The sequence below is a fragment of the Callorhinus ursinus genome, unplaced genomic scaffold (genome assembly GCF_003265705.2).
Source record: "Callorhinus ursinus isolate GAN/ISIS: 27379988/994484 unplaced genomic scaffold, GSC_fseal_2.0 scaffold5, whole genome shotgun sequence".
Classification (NCBI taxonomy): Eukaryota; Metazoa; Chordata; class Mammalia; order Carnivora; family Otariidae; genus Callorhinus; species Callorhinus ursinus.
The window spans coordinates 22,348,419-22,376,320 of NW_027397067.1; the positions used below are offsets into that span (position 1 = coordinate 22,348,419).

At 38.4% G+C, this 27,902-nt stretch overlaps 1 protein-coding gene across 1 annotated transcript in view; it reads left to right on the plus strand.

Moving 5' to 3' along the window:
• LOC112823570 (uncharacterized) overlaps nucleotides 1-27,902 on the plus strand; it is a 47,623-nt gene that overhangs the window by 9,147 nt on the left and 10,574 nt on the right. Inside the window, exon 5 of the mRNA XM_073893465.1 lies at nucleotides 7,408-7,607. Within this exon, the coding sequence (XP_073749566.1) occupies nucleotides 7,408-7,607 (200 nt within the window). The remainder of the gene's footprint in view (nucleotides 1-7,407; nucleotides 7,608-27,902) is intronic.

A 27,902-nucleotide genomic window follows, 5' to 3' on the forward strand; every position in this document is an offset into this window, starting at 1 on the left:
AGATAAAAATCAGTTGTTATGGCTTGTCGTGGATTTCCATGTGCTTATTAATTATCCTAAGGTTCCAAATTTTTTCATTTACGAACACTTGTCCAATATAAGCTTCTGAAACTGCAGCAGGCATCATTTCCTTACTTCACTTCTCAAAGTACATGGGAAAAGACAGCTAGAGATGCTTCTAAGTGAAGCGCGTCCTTGCTGCTTGACCTCAGGAAACAATGAGAAGTGTTTGGCTCTCTCCGCGAGGGTGCTGGGTGTGAGGGGTGGAGGCGAGGGGACTTCAACTGCCATCCCGCGTCCCACCTCCTTATGAAGCTCTGAATGACGCCCATCTAGCACCACACTTGGGGTGCGAGGAAGGAAAAAGATCGTTCGGGCCGGAGCAGTGGGGGGTGGGGGCATTTTACCCTGCCGAGGTGAGGAAGGCTGACCAGGAAACCCCTACGGGACTGTTCGGTCCCGGGAGGGTTAGGTGGATCTGCACCGGGGCCTGCCAGGGGAGCGGGTGTCTCCGCTGTGGGTCACTCCCGCCGGCGGTTGCTCTAGCCGCTTGTGCACCCGCTGCAGAGGCGAGCCACCGGGGCTGGGAAACCCGCTTCCTCCCAGGCGGCGCCGATTACCAGCAGCTGCTTCTGCTTAGCCCCGCGAGGATCAGTTTGCCCCAACCCACGGCCTCTCCCTGGGCTCGATCTCCTCCCGCCCCTCCCTCCCCTTCCCCGCCTCCCCCAGTCAAGCTCCGCCGCGACCCGGGCTATTCTTCGCGGTGGCGCAGTCACGCGCGCAGGTTCTGAGCTCCAGAATGGGGGCACTGGGGGAGGGAGCACGAGGAATGAACCAGAAGGACTGGGAGCCTTTGAACCCACCCAGGGGGGTTGGAGGAAGACTCTGGGGCGGTGAGATTAGGAGGCCATAGGCGGGCAAGGCGCCGGACTCGGCTTGCTGCAGGCAGCTGCCCCTCCACCCGCGCCGAGGGAGGGTTCGGAGGCCTGCGCGGGAGAGAGGGGCCCGGTGCCCTGCCCTCCACCTGTAGCGTCGGGGAGATTGAACCCGAGAACAGGATGCCGGGCGCTGCGGCCCTGGCGCGGGGCCCATCGGGGGCTCGGGTAAAGCTGGCCCTAGCGGGAGAGTGCGCGCGGTTACCGCAGGCACAGCTCGCCGGGGCTGCCCCCGCACTCCCGCGTCGGCGCACTGGATTTTCAGCCGCGGCTAGAAATAGACCCCCGGGGAGCGGTAGCAGGAGCTCACAAAACGCTGTGTGGAAACTGGGCCAGGGAAGCCGACGATGCTCGGGATACCGCGGTGGGCGCGGGGCAGTGGGCTCGTTTCTGCAGGGTCGGGCGGTGCAGGCCGCGGGCCGAGCCACCGAGGGGGCCTTGCTGCAGCGGGCTGGATTCGGTTTCTCTTCTGAGCGCCGAGTGGGAGTGGGACCCTGGGCCGCGGCAAGAGCCGTCTGCTCAGGGCGGGCCGAGCCCTTGGCCCCCGGGCTGTAAGGGGCCTAATGCTGGCCTGCCTGCTGCAGAGAGGCCTGTCCTGCCACTGACGGTGGTCGGATACGTAAGGATATGCTTCTGAAGAGAGATTTCGCCTAGGTTTGCCGTAGTATTTTGGGAAACTAGCGTCTCGTGACTGAGATCAGTTAGGTTCCCGCACCCTCGCACAGCTTTGTTTTGCCGGCTAAGCATGAGGAACAATAGTATCTCGGCAGCCTAGAAGTGACCAAAGCAAAATGGCCTATCGGGTCCTTCTCCCCGCCCACCGCCGAGAGTAGGGGGCTCATCCGTCAGCGGAGGGCACACCCATTCGCGCCTGTGTCATATTTGACAGCTGGCAGGGATCTTAGCGTCCTCGTAGCGGTCCAACCCTGCAGTGCCGCGGATGAAGAAACTGACATCCCCAGGGGTTAAGTGACCTGCCTCAGATGACACGGCTGTTAACGCCCAGCGCCTAGAATAGTGCCTGGCGCGAGGCGAGTCATCAGTCAGTATGTGTTCAGTGAGTGAATACCCAGCCAGGTGGTCGCAGACTCGGGAGCTGAAGCCAGGTCGGAATCCCGGTGCACTCCCTTTCAGCGAAGCCTGACCACATGCCAGGACGTTTTCCGCCCACCCCGCGCGCTCCAAGGCCAGGGCACAGCGTTCCCAAACCCAGAGGCCCTTTTGAGGACAGATTCCGGAGAACCAAACGCTCTTCGCCTTTCACCCTTCCATACGGATTTCTGAGAATCCGCCGTCTCCAGCTCCCACTCCCACCTCAGTTTTCATCCTGCGGTTCTGGGGACTTCACGTGGTCAGTACCCTTTCCTTAGTATCAAAAACTGCCGCAGGCAGAAAGTTACAATGAGTGAAGCCGTTCTCCTCAGTCTCCTCTCTCCTTTTTGGCCATCCGACATTTTTTGACGGCCTTTACCGTCAAGTACAAACCGTCCATTTCAAGGCAGGGGTGGAGCTTTTAAAGGTCGCCTGGAGAAGCTTTAGCGTCCCTCCCGCCAAACCCCCACCGTGAGCGAATAATCTAAGTGGAAAAAAGCGTGCGTGCAGTGCATCACGACTTGAAGACAAGACTACACCTCCACCCCAGACACACTCGAAGCTCATTGTTGCCTTTAGCTAAAGCCTAGAATTTCTGGGGCCGCCACTACCGTGGGGGAAACCGCGGTTCCCAGTCATGGGAAGGAAGGCGGCGAGGCGCGCGGCAAAGTGCGGAGAAACCTAGACTGCTCAGCCCCGCCCCGGCTGTCTCGGGTTCTTTCTGCCAAGGCAGTAAACTGGCTGTGCTGGATGCAGTCAGACGATGCCCAGCTGCCATTTACTGGAGAAACACCTTGGCTAATGCGTTTAGGGAGGTCGTTAGTCGTCAGCCAAGTGCTACCTGAAGACCCATAGGGCTTTTTTCAGGTAAAGACACCCTCCTCTAGAAGGTGGATTCGGAAGTTTTCGGGAGGTAGAGAGTGATTTGGGGTATTTTCGAAATTTAGATCAGCAACTTAAAAAATCACAATCTGACAGAAAAACGTTTGTAACGCTCGACACTCGTTGTGGGGGCACCTGCAGGAAAGGTGGATTCTCGCCTCTAACATAGGGCTTGGCGTAGAGAAGTGCAAGGATCGTTGAATGAATAAGTGCCAGTGTTCACAATAATATGGGTAAGGTTTTTTCCTCGGGGGAGCCCTCAGCAGCTACCATCTTCCCTCTTTCTAAGATTTGTATGAGACCCAAGCAAATAATTTCAATTTCATGATTCTCAGAGCATCTAATACACGTACAATATGGATAGGATCTGACATTAGTGTTTCCTCAGACATAGTTGTCAGTATATCCTGAGATTAAATGCTCAATGTGATCAGAGAAACACGAACCTGTGCTTATATTCACAGTTAAGGTATGTAAAGTAACATACAGTTTTTTGACAATGGAAAGGAGCTGGCTTCTTTGGAACAAAATGAGAGAGATGCTCTCAGATTTCTTCACCAACAATGAATTTGGGTAGTATATAATGTCTAGGGTAGTAGTTGCAGAGAAATCAAACAGTGAAACTATTCTTATGGTGCAAGTATTTTTTTTTAAATCCCCTACTATTATTGTACCTGTGCTCGCACACGATCCCCACATCTTTCTATTTTCTTATGTTAGGAAAAGTTCCAGAAAATATTACAAATCATTCAGGAAAGAAAAAAAAATGAATAACAGCATTTCTAAGACTAGCTGTAGACATGTGCAAATCTCTCATTTTCCTGAGGTTAAGCCTTGTTTCCCTTTCTGTTGCAATTTAAACCTAAAAGAATATTTATAGGTAATCTTAAATTCTTGGTCCCACGTCTCTCAACAAAGAGATTTTGTTTTGCCTCTAATGTATAAAACTAGAGGCAAGACATTTTGCAATAGTGGGTTTTTCACTTTCACCTTTTAATGCCACACACTTTGTCTTCCTAGTGTACTTCAAGCAGACATTGCCAATATGGGAATTGAAGCAATATAAAGAAAAATCTCCCCTTGGCCAGCCAATCTGTGGAGTCTGTGGGGGATGCACAGCACTCTTAATTCCTCCAAGCTCCATCTGTGGGAATGATGAAACTCAGCCATTATGGAAGATTATGAGGATAAATTAATTAGGTTCTTCCATTATACTCCAGTCTTCTGGAGATGGTTGCCATTTTCCCTTTAAATGTCATTATTTCTAGATCTAGTTAGCAGCTGATGCAATTAAAGAGAAGATAATGTAAATTTAACAATACAAATAACACTTTCTTTCATGTATGTTGAAAAATGCACAAAGGGAAGGACCAGCTATTTGTACCTGTCTGCCATAAACAACCAATATAACTCATACTTTGAAAGAATAAAATGAAAGCAGTCAGTGGTGCACTTGGATTCTTCAGTGAATTCTTGAATCAATACTTTTGTTTCATGTTTTCATGTTCTCAGTAATGTTACCGTATCCAGTTACAAACTCTTGCCAGTAAGAAAGAAAATATGCCCTGCCGTGCACCCTTCTAAACACTTTTAAAGAATCATGCTTTATTTTCATTTGGAATTATGATTCTGATTGTCTGCTGTATCTTTGCAATCTTCAATGGATAATGAGTAGACACACTTAATTCCCTACACTAATCACCTGAGTTGAAAACCAGGGTCACTTTAGCAGACCCAATAACATCTCTGAACTTGTACAAAAGTGGCACATATGGGCACAAAAATAGCACTAATTATGATATTTATTCTGCCACTGCAGAAACATCAGAAAGACCGGTAGGCTAATGATCTATACAGCAAGTATTAAAAACAGATGTATTCCTGTGGCATTACACAGTAAGAATGTATTAATAGGTGATAAACTGCACAATCCTAATAAAATAAGTGCAATATAATAATTTTCTGATTCTTTTCAGCCTCTCAAGGATTATCTCATTTAGTTGTAGAGTTAATAACAACTTTGGTAATTCAATATCCACTATTTCTAGGATCAATATTTAAAAAGATCACAGATCATAGATAAAAGCTCTTTTGTCCACAAGTAACAGTTTTGAATTTTCAGGTTTTCCCTGTTTCCTATGAAATGAGAGGCACTGCAAAATATGATTCAGCTTATTAAAGTAACAGCTGAGTTAGGTGTAGAAGGTCCAGGGACACCGGTGGACTTGTAATGCATTTGGTGGATTTGCCTTGACGGTAGATGGGCGGTTCAGGCTGGGTTTCCAGCCTGTCTTCAATTCAGACATGCGAAATGCTGTGACGTAGCCAGGACTCCCTCTTCCACCCCGGGGTGCCTGTGTTTGGGCAGAGGGAGGGATCATTTTGGAGCGGGTTGACTGTGGGTTGTGTAGCCTCAAGGGATTCCAGATGAAGATAGGTGGCAGTCAGGGCTGCTCGGGTGCGCACTCTCTGGTAACTGTAGGCTCAGACACCCGCAGACCGTGACATCGCCAAAAGCTGCCTCTGATGTAAAATCTTAAATCCTTGCCCTAAATGCACGTGAAAGCCTTTAGGTGGTATCAGTAGTCCAGGAATCTAAAAGTACAAATGTATATGGAACTGGGAATATCTGTGGTTTATGGAAATTTACAGTTTAGGAAATGGTAATTGGGTTGACAAGAGGGAACAGAACAATTGAATCTGAAAATTTGAACTAAAATATCTTATAAACAATGCATTTACAATTTGCAGAGCGCCCAAAGTAGGTCACGAGCAATCAGAAAGCTATGCCTTCCCCTCACCGCCATTCTTTTGTCCATGTTCTCTCCTTTGCCGTGTTCCCAAATCAACATTTTCTTCACTTTCATAAAGGAGGATCTAGATTTTGGGACATTGAAATCTTTCTCCTGTCAGACCTACTAGAGATATACGTTACTAAAACTTATGTAGTCAGATATGAGAGGGGGAGAGAGGAGAAGACTTAATGTTTTAACGGAGGGAGGGGGAGCCGTAAAATTTTCTGCAGCACACACTATCAATTGCGTTTTGCTGAAAGTTTTAATACTTAATTTAAAGTCAAAGGAGATTCTTTTGACTACTTTAGCTCTTGCTGTTCGTACGGGAGAAAATCCAGGTGGCAAATTTCAGTAATTCAGTAAAATTTTCCAGGGTCGCCTTGTTTGAGGCAAACATCTTGAGGGGAGCGGGAACTTTGAGACACAAATCAAAATCTGTTTTTGTTGAAGTATGAAGCAATTAACATTCATTAAAATATTCATTAGTTCGGAATTTTAAAAAGTAGACTCAGTAGACCTACAGAGGAGGAAATGAAATGGACAAATCAAGAGTATGATCCACTGTTAGTAAAGTTCTTCAGAATACCTTTGAACAATCTTATCTCTCAAGCAATAATCAAACTTGGATGGGAGATCAACTCTTGATGCTTTTGTATTGTGAAATAGAGTTAACAAAGAACTAATCCAGCACTTCTGGAAAGGCAAGAAAAAATACGGATTCTGACACTTACAGGAATTAATCATTGTGAATTAGTCTAAAAGGAAAAATATGATGACTCATTCAAGGAAAATTCTTAATCTTTTCTTATTTGTAACCTGCTAGGAAATACTTTTCAATAATTGCACTGTTTTCTGATTCAGAATATTTTTCATGCATGATCAAAATAACCTATTATTTGAATACATTTTAAAGAAATTCTGCAGAATGCACATGGAATTCACCTTGTTTTTAAAAACAGAAACAAAAATGATCCTAGTGTAGTTAATACTTTTTTTTTTTTTTCCACAAGAGATGTGATGGAACCAAGCCTCAGAACATTTTTTAATGTTGATAGGGCAGGTTTGAAAAAACTTGTCATATAAATCAAACTGTTCTGGGGGCAAACCCGTGTTGTTTTTAAACCACAGAGTGGGTCATTGGGTGTGGTTATGCACATGGTTGAATGGTGAATGTATAGATTAAAATACATTTTGCCACACTAGTTTCCAGAGGATTGTTTTGGCCTGGTATTTCAAACCATGAGCCAAAACTTTGGTCAGTATTTTGACAACAGAGCCAGGAAAAACAAAAAAGGCTTAGCCTGTGAAAAAGAAATGAAGATGTAGTGAAGGAAAACAGTAGTCTCTCTGCCACTACCTTACTCAATCCATATGTGGGCTTAAACACAGGAAATACCCACCATTCACCGCAATCAAGCCAGAGGCTTGTGCATCAGAAAGTGCCTTGTGGAACTAATTGGACTCTATTAAGATTGTCATTGACATGGGAAAGCATTTTGAAATTTTAAATCAGAACATGCAATGTACATAGAAAAAGATAACAGTCGCATTGTTGATTCAGGACTACAAATATAGGCATAATACACACATGGACGTGAAAGATTTGTATGGGTTATTCAGTGATGTACTGTATTAATTACCATTCAGGAGCATGTTTGTCTTCCTTTACTTTATATGTTTGCTTTTATCTGCAATCTTTCCAGAATGGGCAGATTTCACTGAGTATATTCTGGCACCACCTCATGAGCAGAGAAAATTCAAGCATTGCCAATTTAAAATGATAATCAACAAAGTTCATGGTACTTGCCATAACAGCAAAGTTTACAGAAAAAAAAACATAGTTGGAAATAATGGAATTTCAGGGAAATTTTTCGCTCATGATATTGGACAAAACACATATACTGTTAAGTATTCAACCTCGCACACGAATCTCATTTTGCTAGCAAATCTTTGGAAGAGTATGCTACAGCATTTCTACTTCAGATATCCTTAAAAATTATGCAAATATGGCATATATGGGAACCTTATCCTCCCTTTGTTCTTGTCACAGTCTATCATACTATTACTTTGAGGCCCTACAGTGGAACGTTTATGCTTAGTTCTAACAACTGTCTCAATGTTATGGTTGCCAGTCATATCTGTTTTATAGATAAGGTTAACTTGTTGCTAATAATTCTTGCGTCTAAAATCATTACTTGGTTTGCTTTCTTTAAAAATATGATTTCCCAGTATTTTGAGGAACGTGCTATATTTCATCTACCTAAATTTTTTGGAAGGCATTACATTGTGTAGTCATTTGATTCAAGATTTCTTTTATTAGGGAGGGTGACAATAACCATAGCCATCATCTACTTCAGAAGACAACTGATGATAAACGTAGACAAGATGATTTCTTACTGCATTTTTCAGTCCAATGTTTACTGCCATTTTTTAGTAGTAAGCTTCTTTATTTTGTTAGTTTCAAAATGTCTTCTTTGTCATGGGTTCATTTCTCCAATTTCAAAAACAAAATGATTGCAACTAGGGAGGGTATATAATTTGTGTTCATGAAACTTAGATTTACCATGAAGATATTGCCAAAGGAAAGGGGAAGCTGGACAAGCAACAAATAATTGGAAGGCTCTGATGCATGTGTGTGCGTGTGTGTGTGTATGTGTGTGTGTTGGTGTGTTTAAATCATAATCCTACTATTATGAAAATTAAACTCTGTCAGGTTCTTTATATGAATTCTGAGATCTAATTCCAGATCTTTATATGAATTAACTCACTTAATCCTCACAACACTTCTCTGTGTAGGTGCATTTATTACTCCAATTCTATGAGTCACAGAGAAGTAACTTGTCTGAAGTCACACAGCTAAAAATCAGACCCTAAGTATTTTATTGAGAAATGATAAAACTCTGGGACCATTGTCTATCCTAATCTAAAAAATGTGCAGAAAATAATAAAATAATATCAGGTAAAAAGTGGGCAAATAAAAAATAGCCACTGTGGTAATATATTATTATATCAGTTTGATATGGTGTCATCTCCCCCCCCAACTACATTGTCTTTCATATATGCACATCATGTGAGCACACATCATGCTAATATACAACCATAAAAGGGTCTCATTGAGATGGAGAAATTCTCTTCAGTGGGAAGGAAAAGTACTAGACTATAAAAAAAGAGAATGGAAGAATATTGATTATTTACATTTTATAAAAGTAAAATAATTTTAAGGTGGGGGTGGGATTAAGGGAGAAGACTGGTACAGGAGAAAGAGCTTTGCTTTGAAGTCAAGCAAAGCTGTGGTCTCGTACAGGACTAGGGCCTCAATTTCTCCACCTGCAAAATGGAGGTAGTACAAAGTCACAGGATTTTGAGTATCATGGGTGGCAATCTCACCTTGGGAAATGTTTAAGCAACCTGGGGGCAGAATCTCTGCAATTAGACAACTGGGTCGGAATCCTAACTCTGTAAGACTGAGGTAGATTCATTGTTTCAGCTTTCATTTCATCTTGTGAAGTGGTTGTGAAGACAAAAACCTTACAACATTGTATTGAGAATTAAATTAGGTAATATAGATTAGGCACCTAGTAGAATTCTTGTCATAGAGTAGATTCTCAATGAGTACCAATTATTTGAGAAAGAGTAAAGCAAGATCAATAGAATTTGAATCCCCATGCCCTTTCTCATCCCTTAAAAAAAAGCCCAAATAATAAATTTCTATTTTCCATATAGCAAAAGCCCAGATTCTACATTTCTTGTTTTTTTCTCCCTTGTCCTTTTTATATTTGAACATCAGCTTTTTCATCTATAAAATGGGTACATTTCCACTCTTACCTCAGTAGTGGTAAATTCTTACGTTAGCATTAGAACATCTGTCATTAGATGGAATTGAATCTCTTGAGATTGCACCTCTATGGTACTACACATAAAAATTATTAATGAACTGACATTTAGTGAGACATGAGCTATCATTTTGTTAGGCCAAATTCTTAACCCCAGAAACCCAGGGGGTAATTTTGCTTCATTGGCTTGAATAGGATGATAATTTAATCCAAACAGATTTAATTCTGAAAAGTAATTTCAGGACAAATCTTTCCTTATTTTAAAACTAATTGTGTGTATGAATAATTTTCATGTAATAATTTACAAATGCCAGTGGGAAAAACAAGTGAAAGAAAATATAAAAATATTTCCAGACTTAAAGGAAGGACTGTCAGTTGAGAATGTTGTGGGTGACAGTTACACTGTAAGTCACTAAGAAAAGATCAAGGCACTTTGGACAGAACCTCTGTGTTCTTTATGTCCTGACCTTTGTTATAGCAGACTTGGAGTGATCTTGACTAAAAATCACCCCTGAGGGTACAATGAAATTTGCTCGTTAAACTATTTTAGTGTTTTTTCTGGATATCACGCATAACATGCTGCTGTCTCTGTGTGGTGGAACCAAAAGCTAATAGCTTTTACTGATTCTGCAGATAAATATCATATGTCACCACTCATTAAAAACCTGTTTTAAAACTCAAGTTCCCATTAATCAACACTGTCTTTTTCAAATCATTAGTGCAAAAAACAACACTCAAAAAATACTTATAAAGGATCCACAATTAGTTATGGATAGAAAACTTTAACTTGAATATTATAAAGTAATCTTATGAATTTGTATTTGGCTCCTACATATCTTGTTTCTTTTGAAATATAGTGCTAAGTACTGTCCTGTAACTCAGTTATCTGTAAGTAACCTGACTATATGTTTTTTCAAACCAGGATACTTTTGGAAAGTGTTGTCCAGAACAACAGGGATTGTCCTGGGAATTGAGGGAGGGAAAGTCACCCTATCGATAAGCATAGATTTAATCAATCTAAGGATTTAATTCTATAGATTATGGAATAAATTGGTGGTTTCATGAAAAAAAGCCATGATTTTTATCAATTAATACCCATATTGATACCAGAGCATATTGAAAACAAATGTGCAAGGATCTTTAAAACCTAAAATTTTTTAAATTATCTAGTGAATTGCCAGAAATCCACATTAACCCAGACTATTGCTGATCTTTGAATCAAGTTACATGACCAGTTTTGTCTTTTCACTAACAGGTCTTAGTTTTGTTTTGTTTAAAGATTTTATTTATTTATCTGTGAGAGCAAACAAGCAGGGGGCAGAGGGAGAGGGAGAAGCAGACTCCCTGCTGAGCAGGAAGCTGGATGGGGGCTCAATCCTCTGAGCCAAAGGCAGCCGCCGCCTAACCAACTAAACCACCCAGGTGCCCAGAACAGGTCTTAGTTTTGAGAATAGGTATGAACAATCAAAAAGAAAATAAATGTCCTAGAGAATAAAACTTGTTTTTTTCTCTTTTCGTTATATCTCTGGCTTTTAAAACAGTCTGTTGTGCTTACAAGGTATTTATTAAATATCAATTGAATAAATGAAAAAGTGAATTAAGAAATTTCTGGTTAATCTGGGGCTCTCTGGATAACTTAGACCTAATCAACGAATGAAAGCATTTCTTATTCCAAATTTCTATTTTAAAAGACCACATTATACCTCTTTTCAGAAGGTACACATTTATAAATATGGCCATATTGTTTACTAAAAATTCAAGCCATGATGGGCACATTACTAAGAGTAATCACACAAATGATTCATAGACACAGAAATGCCACGTCAGCAAAATGAGCACCTTTGCTGTTTTATCTTAAGGGAGCCATTTTTATATGTAACCTGTTTCTTCAAATTCTTGAGAAATAATAAATATCTAATAATGTCCTTTTCTCCTTTACCATTGAGACAGTTATTTAGTGGCAGTATTTTTTCCCCATATTTAGACACTTCAGATACCACAACTAATTTCATCTTCCAGAAAATAAATAAGAATTTTTGCTATGCTTTATTTAAGAAGCATCATGTTCAGACAATACAAATATTTGATGATGCCTTATTATCCTAGGGTCTCAAGGTTGGAAGACAACCTGGAAGCTATCTGTTATAGACACTTGACCCCCCTCTTCCACTCTACAGTCATTCCCCAAATGTCCTATGTTTTTATCCTCGACCCAGCTCTGAGACTTGGGGAACAGAAGCTACTTTCATGAAGCACCAACAAGTAGTTGTCTCTTTTCTAAAACCTCACACTACTCAGGAGCGGTCTTTCTCCCCACTGCTCCTTTCAGATTATTAGTGACTTACTGTTTGAAGCCCATGCCATTCCACTAAGCCATTCTTCTAACCTCTCAGCCAATGAAAGACCTTGGCTGATGGTCCTTCTCTCCACCTAAAGCCCTGCCATCACCTTGAGTTACTTCGGTGCCGAGAGGTCAACTGCCATCACCAAGGACTTTCAGTTCTTTCCTCTTCCCCCCCTCACTTTCCACTCCACTTCAGTCACTCAGGCGACAGCCTCACCGCACACACTGTCATCTGCATTTTCTCCACCTCGAATATCACTAGTTTTTGAGCCCATGTCTGACCACAACCCTCCTGTTTTTGGTTTCTGTTCGTGTACTCCATGCCATAATGCTTCTTTCATCTCACTTGGAAACTTTGGTCACTGACCATTTTACTTTATACAAATATATTAGCCTTTGCTATTTTTATTTCAGTCCTATCTGAATTAGAGCTTGCAGGTCATCATTCTAGTAGTTAAAACAATTTATCCAATGACCTAAAGTTCCTTTAAACTTTGACTTTGACTCTATTTACTCACAAATCATTAAATTTGGTGAGCCCAACCATTTACTTCCTCCGGGTCATATAACATGGCAGCTTGGTTCTGCTACATTCATGATCCAACGGGGTCTCAACAATGCTGCATTAAAATTAGTTCAATCATTAAATCAAATCAAAACACTTTCTTACTCTTCTTAAACCTCTGATCTTGTACCTCTGCCCCTTCCCTAGTACATTACCTCACCTCCTAAGTTACAGAGAAAATAAAAAGGACAAAAGAGGAAACTTCTCATGTTTTGAATCAACACCAAATACACAAAAGTATCTTTATCGATATCCATTTTATATTTCTTCTCTATTTCAAAATAAAATCTGACTTTTTTTCTGACTCTTAACCTAAAGCTAAATCCCTTATTATTAGGAAGCTACTGCAATTATGTAAGTGGAAGGTGATATTGGCTCAGAGTAGATAGTAATAATTGGTTATATTCAGGATGTATTTGGACAGAAGAACCCACAGCACTTCATAATGGATAAAACATGGATGTGATACAAGAGAGAGAAAAAAGTCAAGATTCACTCCTGTGGGTTATGCTTGGGCTATGGTGGATTAGAATTTATATCAGGCCATGCACCAAGAACTAGAGAAGCTGAATAAACTATTAGACACAGAGATATACAGGCATCATAGAACTACCAAGTCAGCCAAAACATGAGGTTCTGGGAACCACTCTTCTCCAAAAAAAAAGAGAGAGTACAGAGAGTGAGCCCAACATTCAATGCTGCTTTCCACCTCGGGATATTTACAGATCCACATGTAGTAGCACAGAAGCTGACGAGCTGAGCAGAGCTCTCAGCCCTCCCATGGAGCTAGTAAGACAAAAACAGGAGTTCAAGGCTCATCAAGAGGGAGGGACCCTGGAAAACACCTCAGATGTTCTGTTGAGACCACTGAAGGGATATATCCCATAAGTAAATGTGAACCATAAATGGACCAGACTTCCTAGGACTGAAAATCAAATCACAATCAGCTTAGAGCCTGATTTCATTAAGATTTTTTATTTCCTGCTAAATGCAAAGGTACATTCTCTGGAGGAAAATAACATCATCTAGAATCTCAAATTTCTGATATTCAATCAAAAATTTTAGCAAGCATATCAAAAAACATGACTAAATAACTTAAAACCAAGAAAATCACAGAATAAATACAGATAACCATTGGCAATAAGAGTTATCTGGGTATCTGACATGGACTTAAAAACAAAAACAAAAAAACACTGTCATGGGGCACCTGGGTGGCTCAGTCAGCTAAGCAGCCAACTCTTGGTTTTTGGCTCAGCTTATTTTCTCAGGGTTGTGGGATTGAGCCCTGTGTCAAGCTTTGCACTCAGCAGGGAGTATGCTTGAGATTCTCTTCCTCTCCCTCTCCCTCTACCCCTCCCCACTATCGCTCTAAAATAAATTAACAAATCTTTAAAAAAAAGCCCATTGTCATTAATATGCTCAAAAAATAGAGGACTGGATTGTGAAGTTTAGTAGATAGCCAAATATAATGAAGTATCAAATAGAAATTCTTTTTTTTGTTGTTGTTTTTTAAAGATTTATTTATTTGACACAGAGAGAGAGAGACAGCCAGAGAGGGAACACAAGCAGGGGGAGCAGGAGAGGGAGAAGGGGGCTTCCCATGGAGCAGGGAGCCCTATGCGGGGCTCCATCCCAGGACTCCAGGATCATGACCTGAGCCAAAGGCAGATGCTTAATGACTGAGCCACACAAGGACCCCTTAAATAGAAATTCTAAGGCTGAAAAATAAAATAATCAAAATTAAGGACTTAATAGTTGAGGTTAACTGTACATTAGACACAGCCAAAAGAGGATTAATGAACTGAAAGATAAGTCAAAAGTCATGAAGCATAAAGAAGCAAAAGTATGGAAAATGTGTAAGAGATATGTGAAACCTGGTGGAAAGGTTTGGCATATTGGTTTTGGAGTCCCAGAAGGAAGGAAAAGAAAATGGGACCAATACCATATTTGAAAATATGGAAGTAAAAAATTTTCCAAAGCTGGCAAAAACCATGAAGTTATAAATGCCATAATGACACATAGATTTTTTTGATCTGAAAACCTGGGCAAAGGATAATGCCATTTATTAAATATGTGTAACACCGAGGAGGAGAAGCTTGAATGGGCTGGGATTAGAGGAATCAAGAATTCAGTTTGGGACATGTTAATGTCAAGATGTCTCTTAGATATTATAGTAAAAGTGTTGCATAAGCTATTTGATATAGAACAAAAGTATGAAAAAATCAGAACCCATAGGTTTTTATTCTATTTCTACCTACCAGGATGTTTTGTGACTGTAGTTAAACTGCGGTCATTTACTTTCTCTAAGAATGACTTCTCATTTTTTATTAGGGATAAAAATTTCATTAAACTGGGGCACCTGGGTGGCTCAGTCGTTAAGCACCTGCCTTTGGCTCAGGTCATGAACCCAGGGTCCTGGGATCGAGCCCCGCAGCGGGCTTCCTGCTCCGCAGGAAGCCTGCTTCTCCCTCTCCCACTCCCCCTGCTTGTGTTCGCTCTCTCACTGTGTCTCTCTCTGTCAAATAAATAAAATATTAAAAAAAAAAACACACAACTTCATTAAACTACAAGACCATTTGAGTACTTAATGTTCTGTTGAATATGTATACAATACTCTTTGAAACTAAACCAGCCAAAATATAATGCTTAGAGAATTCACAAAAATATGAAAAGCAAATGTGTCTATGATATTTAGATTTAAGGTTTGATGAATAATATTTGACAGGCAGGATGGATGTATATGTTATCTAAAACAGGAGGAGAAAACCTAGAAAGTAGACATAAAGAAGAGAAATTTTCCAGAGATTTAGCTCTGGCCACACTGATACATAAGATCCAGTTCAAGGAAGAGATTCCGGCAAATGAATCTAGGGAAGGAGTAGCTAGTTGAGGTGGGAGAAAACCCGGGAGAGTGGGAAGCCTCAGAAATCAAGTAAATAAAGCAAGTTTTGACCATTAATACTGGATGCTACTGAAATGTTGGGGTGAAAACTGGGAATCAACAAATTTGGGAGTTACTGGTGACCTTGAGATGGGATGGTGTAGTGAACAGATAGGGATGAAACTGTGATTTGAATGGGTTCATGAGAAAATGAGAGATTTGTGCTTCTGGTAATGGTATTCTAGGTCATTTATTTCCTTACCCTAGGAAAACTTAAAAATCTGGATGAAACGTTTGTAAAATCTTAAAGGGCTAATGATATTATTATTAAATCGTTAAAGAGCTAAAAGAGTATTGAGTTACTGCAGGGATAAGAAGGAGAAGGTGTGAATCCCGAGAAGGGAGTCTATAATACGGGGCTGTTTTTGTTCCGGGGGTGTTTGTAAACTATGAAAATGTGACCAAGAGAGTAATCAGTACATCTAGTAGTTTCAACAAATTGGGGAGCCAAAATTTTAGTCTAGAGTCTTCCAAGGGACAGTGTTGGTAAACCACCATGTGATTTGAGTTAGTGCCCTGAAGAGACGCACACTAAGAAAAGAGAAAGGAAGGAAAAGTAAAACTTTCCTGCACTGACTGCTGTACTCAACTCATCTCCTTCGTCCGGAAAAATCTTGAGCCTTGAAATTAAATTGAAATGATCTCAGATTGTTATTTTTCTCATGTAATTGATGGAAGCAAAAACCCAAACCAAAAACCTCTTACATGGATAGATGAATAGATATGTGATAAGGAAAGTGTAGTAAAATGTGAAAGGTAGAGATCCAGTAATGCATATAGAAATGTTCGCTATAAAACTTTTCAAATTTTTCAGTAATTTTGAACATTTAAAAAATACAACATTGGCAAAAAATGACTGTTGTTTGTAGAGGAAAGTAATATTAGCTTAAGTCTCAGATCATGTTCCAAAATTATTTTTCAGATACAATGTCCACCAAAAAAATCAAATACAATGAAGCATACAAAGAGTTAAGACAACAGGAACAAGAACAAGCACAGACAACAGATGGAGACCTACAGATGCTCCACATGGTGGAGATACCAGACACAGACTGTAAAGCAACCATGGTTGCTATGTTTAGAGAAATAAGACCTCAACTTAAACTCAGCAAGAAGTTTTAAATTAAAGCATGATATTGCATATGTGAAATGAGCCAAATAGAAGTTTTAGAACTGAAAACTGTAATTACTAAAATTGGTAACACAATAGTTGAGCTTAAGAGCAAAATAAACTTAGCAAAAGGGAGAAACAGTAAACTTGATAACTAAGAATAAACTGTACATAATAAGGCATGGCATTAACTAAAAGATAAGAAATACATGAAAGATAGTGAAGGAGAATTCAGTGAGTTGCTCTCACACATATTCATTTGGAGACCTAGAAGTGGAGGAGAAGAGTGTAGAATGTACAATATTTAAAGTGATTATGTATTTAAATTTTTTTAAAGGTGATGAAAATTACCAGTCCACAGAATTTAAAAGCTTAGCAAATCTAAAGTGATAGAAAATAAGAAGAAATCTATGCCTTGATGCATCATAGAGAAACTGCCAAAAACCAAAGACAAAGAGAAAATCTTTAAAGGAGCAGTGTGGTGCTGGTACAGGACAGATTACTCTCAGGAGGAACATTAGACTGATAGCTACTTCTCAATAGCAACAAAGCTAGAAGACTGGGGCATAATATCAGTAATATATGAAAAATCCCCCTGCCAACCTATTCTTTATCCAGTAAAGTCTTTATCCAGTAAAAACTTATTTCAGGAATGAAGGTGATACAAAATATTTTCAAACAAAAAATTGCCACCAGAAGATCTGCATTAAAATAAGTAAGTTTTTTTTTTTATCGGGTGAAAGAATAAGGATTCCAATCAGAAAATAAGAGATGCAAGAAGAGATGAAGAGGAACAAAAATGATAAAATGCAGGTAAATATAAACGAATACCGACTGTATAAAACAAAAATAACAATGTGCTGAGAGGATAAAATTATACAGAGAATTAAAATACATAATAGTTACCTAAATAGGGGGGGCAATAAATTAAATTCTTACTTTGTCCAGAATAAGGGTAAGAGTATCAATTAACATGATATATTTTTTTTTTAATGTGGAAGTTTTCTTTATTGTTTCCTTCTTGTACATGCGGTATCTTTAGGTCTCTTTTTAAAGAATGGTTTTATTGAAATATAGTACAGGAAAGTGACAAATTTTGTATGTTTTGACATGTATATATGCCCATGAAACAGTCACCACAATCAAGGTAATGAACATACACATGCACCCCAAGTTTCCTTATGCTTCTTCGTGATCTCTTCTGCCCTCCCACCCCATTCCCAGACCACTACTGATGTGCTTGCTGTCACTATACATTAGCATTTACTAGATATTTATATAAATGAAACCATTCAGTATATCCCCTTTTCCTCTGGCTTTTTTCACTCAGCATAATTATTTTATGATTTATCCATGTTGTTGCATAAAACAGTAGTTTTTTGATTGATGATTTGTATTCTATTGCATGGATATAAGACAATTTGTTTATTAATTCACCTATTGATAAATATATGGCTAGTTTCCAGTTCTTGGCTATTTCATAAAAAGCTGCTAAGAACGTTTGTTTACTACTCTTAGTATTTAACACAGTACATACCATAAAGTATATACTCAGTATAAAGTGTGTGTGTATGTGTGTGTGTATATATATATATATATATATGCTTTCATTTATCTTGAGTAAATACCTATTAGTAGAATGGGCGGGTAATATCGTACATATATGTTTAAATGGAAAAAAAAAAAACCTGACCAACTAATTTCTAAAGTTGTACCATTTTATATTCCTGTCAGTACTGCATTAGAGTTTTAACTGCTCCATATACTCACTAACACAGAGTAAGGTCAGTGACTAATTTTAGACACTCTAATAGGTGTGTAGTGATACCTCATGTGACTTTAATTTGCATTTCCCTAGGGACTAAGCAAGTTGACCATCTTTTCAAGTATTTATTTACTATCTGTATATCTTCTTTGTTGGAGGGTCTGTTCAAATCTTTTGTCTATTTTAAAAATTTAATTTCTTATTACTGAGTTTGAGAGTTCTCTATATTTTCAGGAAAAAACTTTGATTTTTTGTTTTTTAGATATGTGATTTTTAAATATTTTCTTTCAGTTTGTAGCTTATTTTCAATATCTTAACAGTGTCTTTCAAATAGCAGAGTTCTTGGGGTGCCTGGGTGGCTCAGTCAGTTAAGCATCTGCCTTCAGCTCAGGTCATGATTTCCAGGTCCTGGAATCGAGCCCTATATCAGGCTCCATGCTCAATGGGGAGTCTGCTTCTCCCTCTCCCTTTGCCCCTCCCCCCACTCATGCTCTCTCTCTCTCTAATAGTAAATAAAAATTTTAAAACAAAAATAAAATAAAAAACTCATTTAAAAAAACCAAATAACATAGTTCTTTATTTTATTTATTTATTTTGTTTTTAAAAGATTTTATTTATTTGAGAGACATAGAGAGAGCGGGAGCCAGTGGTGGGGGAAGTAAGTGGGAGAGCAGCAGAGGGAGAAGCAGGCTCTCCACTGAGCAGGGCGGTGGATGCGGGGCTCAATCCCAGGACCTAGAAATCATGACCTGAGCCAAAGGCAGATGCTTAACCGACTGAGCCACACAGGCGCTGGCATAGTTCTTTATTTTAATGAAGTTCAATTTATCAATTTATTCTTTTTTGGATAAGGCTTTGTTATCATAGCTAAGAAATCTTACATAGAGAGAATTTGTTTCTTGTAGGAAGTGCACACTTGAGTATTATTTTTTAAATCTAATTTGACAATCTGTAACTTTAAATTGAAGTGCTTAGACCATTTACATTTAATGTGATTATTGATGTGGTTGGGTTTAAATCTACATTTTATTATTTGTTTTCTATTTGTCCCATGCAGAACTGACTATATAATTTGTGTGGTCCAGTGGAACATGAAATTGTGGGGTCTTTGTTTATAAATTACTTTTTCAAAATAGTAACAATAGAGCATTAATCCAAATTCAGTTCCCTTCTAAGTGCAAGGCCTCAAATGACTGCACAGGTCACATGCCTATCAACCTGGTTCTGCTCCCATCTGTTGTTGTTTTTTGTTTTTTTCCTCTGTTTTCTTTTTTTCTACCCTTTTTGGATTGAATGATTTTTTTTTTAAGTGAATTCAACTCTATTGCTGACCGATTAACTATAACTCTTTGCTCTGTTATTCTAGTGGTTGCTTTTATATATATTATATATTCACATGATATACTACATCACATACATTACAAAAAACTTACAACAGTATACTTCCATTTCTCCTGTTGCAGCTCTTCTGCTATTTGTTGCCATATAGTTTACTTTTGTATATGCTTAGAACCCATAATACATTGTTATTATTTTGCTTTAAATAGTTTATTACATTTTAAGGATATTTAAGAAGCAAAAGTATTTATGTTTACCCATGTAGTTACCATTTCTGATTCTTTTCATTCTTTTGTGTAGATATAGGTTTTCATCTGGTATCATTTTCTTTCTGCTTTTAAGGACTTTCTTTAATTTTTTTTTTTTTTTTTTTTTAGTGCAGATCCGCTGTCATCTTTAACTTTGCTCCTCTTTTTTTTTCTGCTGCTGCTTTTAAGATTTTGTCTTTATCGCTCAGATCACAATTTGATTATGATGTTTCTTGTGTTTGATGGTGTTGAACTTCAAGAATTTGTGGATTAACAGTTTTCATCAAATTTTAAAACTTTTTGGCCATTATTTTTCCAGTATTTTTTCTTTCCCCTTTCCTCTTTCTTCCCTGAAGAGATTCCAATATCATGTACATTTGGCTGCAAAAGGTGTCCTAAAGTTTAATGACCACTGATCCTCTGTACCTTTTTTCAGTCCTTTTTCTGTCATACTTTGGATGTTTTTTATTGTTATGTCTTCAGGTTTACTTATGTTTTCTTCTGCAATGTCTAATCTGCCATTAATCTAATCTAGTGTATTTTTTTCTCAATCATTGTGATTTATATTTAAAGAAGTTTCATTTGTGTTTTTTAGATTTTTCCTGTTTTGATATGTTCAGTGTTTCCTCTAAGATAATAACTATTTTAATGTACTTTTCTATTAATTCTATCATTTGTGTCATATCAGAGTGAGGTTCAATTGATTGATTTTTCTCCTCATTATGGGCTATTTTTCCATTCTTTTTATGCCCAGTGACCTTTTATTGTATACCAATCACTGGATATTTTACCTTTTGGGGTACTAGATATTTTTGCATTTTTACAAATTTTCTTGAGCTTTATTCTGGGATGTGGTTATGTTATTTGAAATCAGTTAGATTTTTGTGGTCTTATTTTAGCCTTTGTTACATGGAATTAAGAGCAGCATCTAGCCTATGGTAATTTGTCTCCCGTACTGAGGTGAGACTCTTTTTAGTAATTAAATGATTCATGAAGTTGAGATTTTCCACTCTGGCTGTTAGGATTGGTTTTAATCAGATATAGTAAGACACATAGACATGGAAATGACTGTCATAAAGGAAGATGTTTTTCTACTGACAGGTCCCTAGAGACAAGAAGCATGGCACCTCATGCAGGGCCACATGGGAAAGCACCAGGGTCAGTCAGGAAGCAAAAGAGTGTGGAGAAGCATGGGCACAAGTCTTTACTGTGGCTTTAATAGGAGGGAATAAGTGAAGCAAAGTAAACTGCTGAACAGAATTAGAATTGAATAGTTTGAATAATTATGGTGAGCTCTGGACTAGAGGGGTATTCCCTAGTGGTCTGGTACCTGGCCCTGGGGCAATTAGGACAGAGAAATATTGTCTTCTCAACTGTTCAATAGAAGAGATAGTTGAGGGTTTAGGCTCTATTGGTTGGTTTGCATATAAAAGGTATGTTTGCAGGGGATTCATTTACTATTTCTAGGAATTAATTAGCTAGCCCTGGGAGGGGTGATCTCTTCTCAGTCAGGGAAACCCCAGATTCCAGTGCATCAAGATTACAGAAAATAAGAAAATAGAGGTAATACAGGAACAGACACTATTCCTGTCCCCAGTAATCTGGGGGCACTCTCCCCTCTCACATTTTGGTAAGTTCTTTCCCCAGCCCTGGGTAGTTTCCTCTTGACACTCAAGGGCACACTGGAGACAAACTTTTTGCATATCTCCAGAGCTCCTCCTCTGTGCAATTCTCTCCTCTTTGGTACTTTGCCTTATGGACTCTAGCAACTTTTGCTCCCTTCCACTCTCAGATCCACTGCTACACTTAGAAATACCACCTAGCTTTCCTTTGGATCCCCCCTCTCTAAAGGAATAAGGAGAAAAATTATATGACTATTTCAAAAGACGCAGAAAAAATATTTCATAAAATTTATATTCATGTATGAGAAATATTCTTAGCAAACTAGGAATAGAAGGGAACCTCCTTACTATAAAACACCTGCAGCTAATATCACATGATAATAGGAGTTGGCAGTGTGATGTAGCTGTGAAAGAACTTGACCCAGTCTTTAAAGGAAATACAGTGCTTTACTCAAGGAAGGCTCGTCCTGCTCTACCCTGCTTAGGTCAAATAACACCTGGGATATTGTGCTGGTTTCTTGGTGCCTGAGTCTTAACGGGAACGTTAGCAAACTGAAGAGACCCAGAAAAGATGATGAATGCCATAAATCACGGTAAGCGAGCAATGGTGGAAACAACTAAAAAGAAGACTTAACAAGTAGCCAGTGTTTCCGGGGGAGGAGCTCTAAAACTTACTTTGAGTGTCTAGAGGAAAGTATAATCGGTACTAGAGGAGAGCAGTTAAAGATAGAGGCACTTAGAAACTGCACAGGGAAGAGCTTTTTAACAAGTAAAACTCTGAAAACGAGAACCATCTGCTAAGTTCTCTGATGCTGTTAGTTATTAAGAAGCTGGATGAGCCTTCAGCAAGGATATTACAGAAAGGATTGGGTTGAATTAGCAACATCTAAAATGACTTCTAACCCAAGATTCTATAATTCAATAATCATAGATCAGAATTTTAATGCATTTTACAAAAACGCCGTTGCAAGCCTACAACATGATGCTTAGGGCAGCAAACACAACCTCCATACCAGAATAGTTCCAAGTGTTAGTTGCTTTGTATTTCTTTTCTGAATTTTGTTAGAAATCACTGATAAAACCCGCTCTCTAAGATGATATTTTGCTCATCTTGGTATACTCTGAAGACGTTTTAGTTAGACTCTAGGTCAGTCACCAGAATGTTACATATGGTACAGGTATCCTCCGCTTTTTGAAAATTCATGTTATGCCACTTTCCCTTTATAAAGACCTGCATTAGTACCCGCTTTTGCTAAGCAAAAGAAATCTGAAGAGGATTTCCCTTTTACAAAAAAAGGCAAAAAGCAAAAATAGTGTTTCTTCAACGTTTGTTTTGCAGCGGCCCATACCCAGCCCAGCGAGAGTGGCGCCACCAAGCGCCTTCCCCAGGAACTACACTCATGTCCTCCGCGGCGAGCCGCCAGAACTTTGAGCATCTGTTCTGAGCATCTGGGCTCTATCTCAGTTTCTTGTGTGCATCCATTAGCGAGGTGTGTCTGAAAGTATCAGAAAAGCCTAAGAGAGGTTATTTTTTTTTTTGAAGTCTGGGAATTCTCAAAAATGTTTCCATATAAATTAATGGTAATTACTTCTTCCTTATATGCCATTTCAGCTCATGAAAGGTTTCACAAGAATGCTGTACTTTTGGGTAGTGGGGAAAACATGATTTAAAAGTCCATCACTTAGCCTCTACTTTTGGAGTGAGGATACTTAATGAATGGAAAACTCGAGGAAATTAAACTGGTTTCTCCACATCCCTGGATTTGCTCATGATTTCTTAAACTTTTCTCTTCCATTATACTCCATTTGCATATCATGTTTCTTCTTTTGAAACTGGCTCAATTTCTAAACTGCCTTTCATACTTCACCCTAATTTAACAAATTTTAAATTAAATAACAGCAAAAACAGCATTTAAACAAAATTTCTCATCTAAATTTCTTGAGAATCATCACCTTCTTAACCATCTTAACATACAAGTCTAATTTATTTTCCTAAATAGTAACTATCTCTTATTTGAGCTGTGTTCCTTTAAAATTGTATGCCATTTCTAGTGGCTCACGTATACCTCATATTGCTATTAAATATGGCTATATATCAGTTCCATAAAAATATCTAGGTGGTTCTAACATCTTGTTAGAGAATCTGTGAATTCCTCTATTTTTCCCTAGCCATCAGTGGTTCTTTCCAAGTAAAAGTTTTGTTAGCTCAGTAAGGAGAGAGAGTGAATCACAAAGTCAAGTCCTGAAAACAAGTGTTAGTCAAAAGACCTCCCCAGTGCTGTGCCCAGTGTCTGAAAACCATTCCCGGTCTCGTGTTTTATCTCTTCAGAAACATCCAAACATTGAGACAACGGTTAATGTCAAGGGTAGCACTCTTACATCTGAATCCAAGCAATGTATCAAAAGGATTTATACCCCTGGCTATCCTTTTTTTGCTATCCTTTGATTTATGGATTATTCAGATTGTCATTATCTAATATCACCTGTTTCCCTAGTTACAATTCTTACTGTATTTCAGCTATGGTTGAAAAAGGCTTAAGAATAGAATCTATTTGTCCTCTTGTTTTAAATACAAAATTTTATTTTAACAGATATTTATTACTTTATTCCTTATTTTACATATTACTTTATCAAACTTAAATTTTTAGTCTGGCAAGAATAATTATATATGGTTAATCTGACATATTTTTCAAGTGCAATTAAAGACATTTTCGAGGATTACTTCTTTTCAGATCAGTATTTGTTTTTACCCACACATAAATTTTAATGTTACCACAGGTATGTGTGCAGGCTTAAGGAATCCTTTCTTAATTTATTTTTAAAATTACCTAAAGATTTCAGCTAATGATTTGAAAGTATGCTATTATTATGGCTAATATAAGTCTTAAATGGTGCACAATACTTTAAATAACACACTAGTAACCCATAAAATGACATTTGTAGGAAATATTAACACTTAAAATCTCATAGATTTTTACATGATTGAGCGCTATAAAATTTTTGCAAATTGAAATATTTGAATGACTAAAAGCAGGTACTTTAGTAATACACATATCTAATTACCTCCAAATTCATCTATATAGAATTTCACAAAGTAGGTCATAAGCATCTGTATTATAATTTTGCAAAATGAAGTTGCATTGTATATAATAAATTACAAAGCATTTAGAAAGACTCACAAAATGCATGGGTGTTTTACTGTAACCTAATGTGTAGAATTTGGTATAACGTTAATATGTTTTGGGTTTCTGCCAAGAGAAATTAGTTACTAGAAATGCTGGAAGAAATTTATTCTAACCGGGTCCTATAGCATAGACCCTGAGGGCACTGTTAGAGCAATAAAGAACAATAAAAAATCAAGAATAGAAAGTCGATACAAATCAGAGTTGATCTTGTAGTAATTTTGTGCTAAAGAGACCAAAACCATCCTTAGGAGCTGGTTTTCCCAAAACAAAGATCAAGCTAGTCTTTTCCCTATCTTCATTTAATAAATTTGTTTCCTAAATAAATCAAAGGTGAATGGACTTTCAGCAATAGAGTCAGGTTTTAAAGAGACTGATAAGGAACATTTTTCCACAGGATTTGTAAAAAGAAGATAATTCAGAATTTTTGTGCTTTATGATTTATAATCAGATTTGAAAATGATATAAAGAAATGTAAACATCTAATTAATGAGTATAATGAAAACAAACTCAAATCTACACAACTCAAGATTCTGGAACTGTGCTATCTGAAACAGTGTCAGGTGTGGCTCCTTAAATTTTAATTGTAATTGATCAGATAAAATTAAAAATTTATTTCCTTCATTGCATTAGTCACATTTCAAGAGCTCAGTAGCCAAATATGACCAGTGACTTTTATACTGGACAGCACAGATATAAATCATTTCATCACCACAGAAAGTTCTATTGAAGAGATACTTTCCCTATGTAGAAACAACATGTATGGCCCAACTGGTCCTTTTCTTCTTTTTTACCTCGTTCAATTTTTATTTAAAACCGTACATTCCAAAAAGTCATTCTCTGGTTCTTTTGAAAAAAAAAAAAAAAGGAAGGGGGGAAGGGGGCACCTGGGTGGCTCAGTGGGTTAAGGGCTGGACTCTTGATTTCAGCTCAAGTCATGATCTCAGGGTCTTGAGATCCAGCTCTGCGTGGAGCCTCCTTAAGAGTCTCTCTCTCCCTCTCCCTCTCCTCCTCCCCTTTGTGCGTTCATTCGCTCTCTTAAAAAAAAAAAAGTATATTTCTGCTAATGACAAGCATCACTGACAAAAACTGACCAGTTCTTTTAAAAAACAAACTAAAACTTCACTGTTTTGCAAGCCACTACTATTGTGCATACCAGCATTTTAGTAGCAGAATTGATTGATGCTAGATTGTTATCATTGTAAGGAAATAAATCATTAGTACAAAATGTATATTGGCACTGAGATGGATAGTTGGGTTATTGAGAATGGATTTAGATCTCTGTAGTATGGACTGCCTTAGATCCCACTGCTGTTTTGAGGAAGAGTTCCACATGGTCAAGTGGGAAGAGAGAGAGAGCGAAATAATCCTGCAGGTTGTTCATGCTGGTATGTCCTCAGGCTCGTGACTCAGGAGAGCCACTGAACCAGAAAATGGGTTGGAGTTAGTTAGGGTCAGAGGGAAAGGAAAAATGTTAAACCATGTAAATTCCAACCTTCAGAAACCAATTCCATGAAAAACCACAGTGACTCAGCAGGAAAAATGCTTATTTGAAGAAGTACCTCTAAATTGGAGACTCTCAAACTCTGCGTTTGAGCAGTTTAAAGCAAACTTAAGCCCACTTAAGGAGAAAACACCCTCATTTTGTGTTGGTCGGTTATCTTCAAATGATTAAAATGATATCATTACCACTTATAAATTTTATATCTCTCTTAAAGATTACATTTAAAAAACCCACTTAAATGATACCATGCTGCCATAAAAGGCAGTTTCTCCTCTCACTGAAATAATATTCCCTTAGGGTCAGATTTACATCTCATTGCAACGCCATGGGAGAATTAGGCTCCAAGAAAGCACAGAGAATCCTCATAGAGTTACATAGGATGAAATTTGGCTCAGACATTATTTTTTAGATGGAAACTGATAAACAGAATAAAAGTTAAAATATACAGACATGGGGATCCAAGGTAACAATGCCAAAAGAAAGGAGCCTTTTGTTGTTGTTGTTTCCAGGTTGTTTTTTGTCTCCCTTCTCTGTGCTATTTTGACCAATTTTGCCCTGGTCTCCTTTATGCTCGTGCTATTAGGGCCTGCTAGTATGAAAAACTAGTAATTTAAGTAAAAATAAAATGGTTCTTTGTCCTATTTATCTTCCATAATGATGCGCTCTGAGTTGCACACTCTCTGTGTCTCAAACTATGACCTAAAGGACCAGACTCTTGGCTGAAATTATTCCTTGGGACATGCTAACCATGGGGCAGCAAGTACACAGACTGCCTCATCTACTCTTTTCAAGAGACATCAGCCCGTGCTGTGACACCCTCATGTTTAGAAAACCAGTGAGGTCTCATGCTTATTAGAATTGCGGATGTAAACTCCAAGAGATGCATGTTTCAAGTGTAGAAGTGATACATTTCATTGTTTTTTCCTACACTCCCTTTGTGTTTTTATTGTCTTTGCTTCGTCTTTGCTTTCTTGCTATCACAAGATATTCTACTATATTTTTGTGGTAATTCCAAGAAGGAATTAACTGTGGTCTATTGTACTTATTATTTCAAATAGTCTATAACAGCTCTTTGTAATTTAAAAAATCCAGACTGTGGAGTTCTCTCTCATTCTCAGAAAAACAATTTACTTTCTAGTTGCATGTAGTATTTCTATGTTACATATTCTGGGTTGCTCCTAAATTACTTTTTGGTTGATATTATTTGGCTGAAATTCAATTCTACAACTATAACCCATCATGCAGAATGTGGGAAATGTTATTTTATACCTGCATTAGGCATATTTTCAGATATTCCTAAAAATGCTAATTGCTTATTTTAGAGACATAAAGTCAGTTAATCCCACGAAGTCTGTAAAAGAAGTTTATGTAGCTCAGACATTGCTTTATTTCTGTTGCTGTGGTATCTGTGTATGGTTTCTAGTCTATGAGCTGTGGCTGGTACATTTCAAAATCCCAGGTGCTTTTCTGATAAAGAAGCCCATTCTGCTATAGCTTGTAACCTGAAAGACCGTACCATTGTATTCAGAGAATATGTACTATGTGCAAGGCACTGCTCTAAGTCCTTAAATGTCTTACTGTCTTATTTAATTATCAGAACAATTCTTTTTTTAAAAAAAGATTTTATTTATTTATTTGGTACAGAGAGAGAAAGCACACAAGGAGTGGGAGAGGCAGAGGGAGAGGGAGAAGCAGGCTCCCCACTGAGCAGGGAGCCCGATTCAGGGCTTTTTCCCAGAACCTTG